This window comes from Anopheles aquasalis, chromosome 3, assembly GCF_943734665.1.
Source record: "Anopheles aquasalis chromosome 3, idAnoAquaMG_Q_19, whole genome shotgun sequence".
NCBI lineage: Eukaryota > Metazoa > Arthropoda > Insecta > Diptera > Culicidae > Anopheles > Anopheles aquasalis.
The window spans coordinates 26671596-26674095 of NC_064878.1; the positions used below are offsets into that span (position 1 = coordinate 26671596).

Genomic DNA, 2500 nt, shown 5'->3' on the forward strand with positions numbered 1-2500 from the left:
CCACAAGCAGACGTTACTGTAGCCGTGGCCTCGCGCATACCGTCTTCTATCTGGAATCGCTCGGTGATCGTCTTGCGGCCAAGGCGGACCCGGTCCTGGCCACCATGTACACGAAGCTGCGCCGTTGGGATGATGCCATTAAGCTAGCGGAACGGCTACCATGGGCTGAAGGAGCTGAAGGAAGCCCAAATGGATCTTCGTGTCCAGAACCACCATTCCTAAGGGTCCTCCAGTGACGGGTAAGCTGGCGGATAAAATTCAAATGAAACATCGGGCACCCATCATCGGTATTGCGATCGTTGATAGTGTAAGTCTGGAAACAAACAGTGCAACAATGAATTGCAATTCAATGCAGCTCATCCTTTTACTTCTTCACAGAACGGTGTACCGTTGGAGTTCCAGAACATCCCGGGCCCGGCGCCTCATCGCGTCCACAAGTTTGATCTCCAATTAAGCGTACACAGAGAGTTGAGGCACTGCGGCGGTTTCGAAGCGCGCAAATTTCGAAATTCTCCACGGAATCCCAACCGCACAAAGAATTTCTTTCAGCTGCTGCTGCAGACACACATCGAGAGGAGTGAAAAAAGGCATCGAAAGACCTTAGCCTAAATACTTTAACACCACAAGTTTAATTTCTAACTAAGCGTACACAGAGAGTTGAGGCACAGAGGCGGTTTCGAGAAATACCGGCCATCGTTTGGATTTCCCTATCTTACTACGAATCTTTAGTTACTTGTACGTGAGGCAGCATTGCCCCACATGGCCCGTTCTTTCTTGGACTTAAAATACTCTTTAAAACTATTTACATTTTGCTAATAAGTCTGCTTAGAATCGGTCGCTCGAGAGAACTGCGCCGCGGTGCCATCTAGGATCCTCGCTTCGCTTCAGGCTCTATGAAACTGTACTGTCTTTTCACTGGAACAGGTTTCAAAGAAAAAGAAAGAAAGAAAAGTGACCTTTGGAATTGTACCTCACAGTTCAGGAGTACCCCAGGTTAAACCTCGTTTGATCCCAAAAAGGCCAGACAGACACACAGACACAGTATAGCAAGAGCAGACGGAGAAAATTACCTCCCAACGTGCCACCCCAATGGAGGTCAGTTTGTAGAGCCGCCGAGAGAAACCGTGACGCGATGGTGATGCGGAGGTGATGAAGTCGATAATGGGAGCTTGATCGTAGCTCGCTATCTACTTACTTACCGCTTAGCTTACCGGATTTGCTCAACTTTTCGTTCAGCACCTCGATAAAGGTGGGCGTCAGGTTACCGTCGCTGTCGCACATCGTGACACGCTTCACGTCACCCTTCCTGATGCTGCCGGTTGGTTTGAGGATCGATCCCGTCTGCCGCGGAACCGGTACCGGTGAGCTACGCATCGAAACTACGTCACATGGGCGAATAGGGAGGGATGGAACAGAAGGATCGAAAGAAAATGGACGAATGAAAACCAACGAAACGCACGAGCAACGAAGTAACCACAGCCTGTGGCGGCAGCAACAACGGCAACCAACAACACATCTCAGCAACAATCCAACGATAAGCAAAGAGAGATGGCGCGCGGTACTGCATTAATGTGTGAGGGGAGCAAAGCAACGCATACTGCGAAACACAACACCGAAAACCACATCACTCAGCTTCAAACAACACCGTGCACCATTAGCAGAATAGTACGAGCGAAGATCCATTTAGTGTGAAGCTATACAAGAGGCATGCGATTTAAAGTATTAATTAAATGAAAAAAAGCACAACGCAAAAACAACAACACCACACTCGTCATTTTGTTTTCCACGTGCTCCCGCATCACTAGCACTAGCTTCCTGTACAGACGCCCGTGCCGGGGGTCGGGATTGGCTGATTTATTGGAACCATTGCCCTATCCAGTGGCCTGGGTTTTACAATTTCACTAACTCAACTCCACTAATTACTCTCAATGGGTTTTGCACTGCAAACCGCAGTGCCTTGTTCGAATCGCTCGTAGAAGTCTCCGCGGCACTTTTTTGTATTTAATTGCACTGCAACATATATATATATAGTGTATACATATGTCTATATATATATTTACACACCCTCTCCGCTACCTCACCTCGGGAGGGCGCGAAAACGTGCCTCGCGGAGAGCTCCGAAATGCGTTTCCATTTCCTATTTTCCTATTTGGTACGATCACTAATTGGTCTCTACGTGGGGTAGGAGTGTGTATGAGTGGTTGTGATTAAGGGTACTCTTCTCTTACGTCTTCCATTTGTTCTAAGCGGGGACGAAAACTCCCCGCTGGTGGCTTTTAGTGTACTTCCGAATCAATTCTACTAACTGAACTAACTTCTATGCAGCGCCTTTCAGCGCACTAATGGTAATAGGCGTTGGTTGTGGTAATAAAATAGTAATAATAGTAGTAGTAGTATCACTTTGGATGAACCACAGGGTTCCGGAAGTGCGGCGCAAGTGAAACCATTGAATAATACTTGCATCTTCTGCCCAGTTCCCCCTCTCCGTCACTCTCGCGCA

The 2500-nt window shown here is 47.9% G+C and overlaps 1 protein-coding gene across 10 annotated transcripts in view; it reads right to left on the reverse strand.

The window, feature by feature from the left end:
* Positions 1-777: 777 nt before the first annotated feature.
* LOC126578990 (kinase D-interacting substrate of 220 kDa) overlaps positions 778-2500 on the reverse strand; it is a 30726-nt gene continuing 29003 nt past the window's right edge. For 6 of the 10 annotated variants that reach the window (XM_050242178.1, XM_050242175.1, XM_050242177.1 and 3 more), the window contains one exon: positions 1775-2500. This exon is cut by the window's right edge and continues 702 nt beyond it. Coding sequence is in view for 3 of the 10 variants with exons in the window: in XM_050242172.1 (XP_050098129.1) it covers positions 866-915; positions 1200-1379 (230 nt within the window). In the remaining 7 variants the exon portion in view is untranslated. Of the gene's footprint in view, positions 916-1070; positions 1380-1774 lie in introns of those variants that run through there. The other 4 variants (XM_050242172.1, XM_050242173.1, XR_007608416.1 and 1 more) reach the window with 3 other exon arrangements.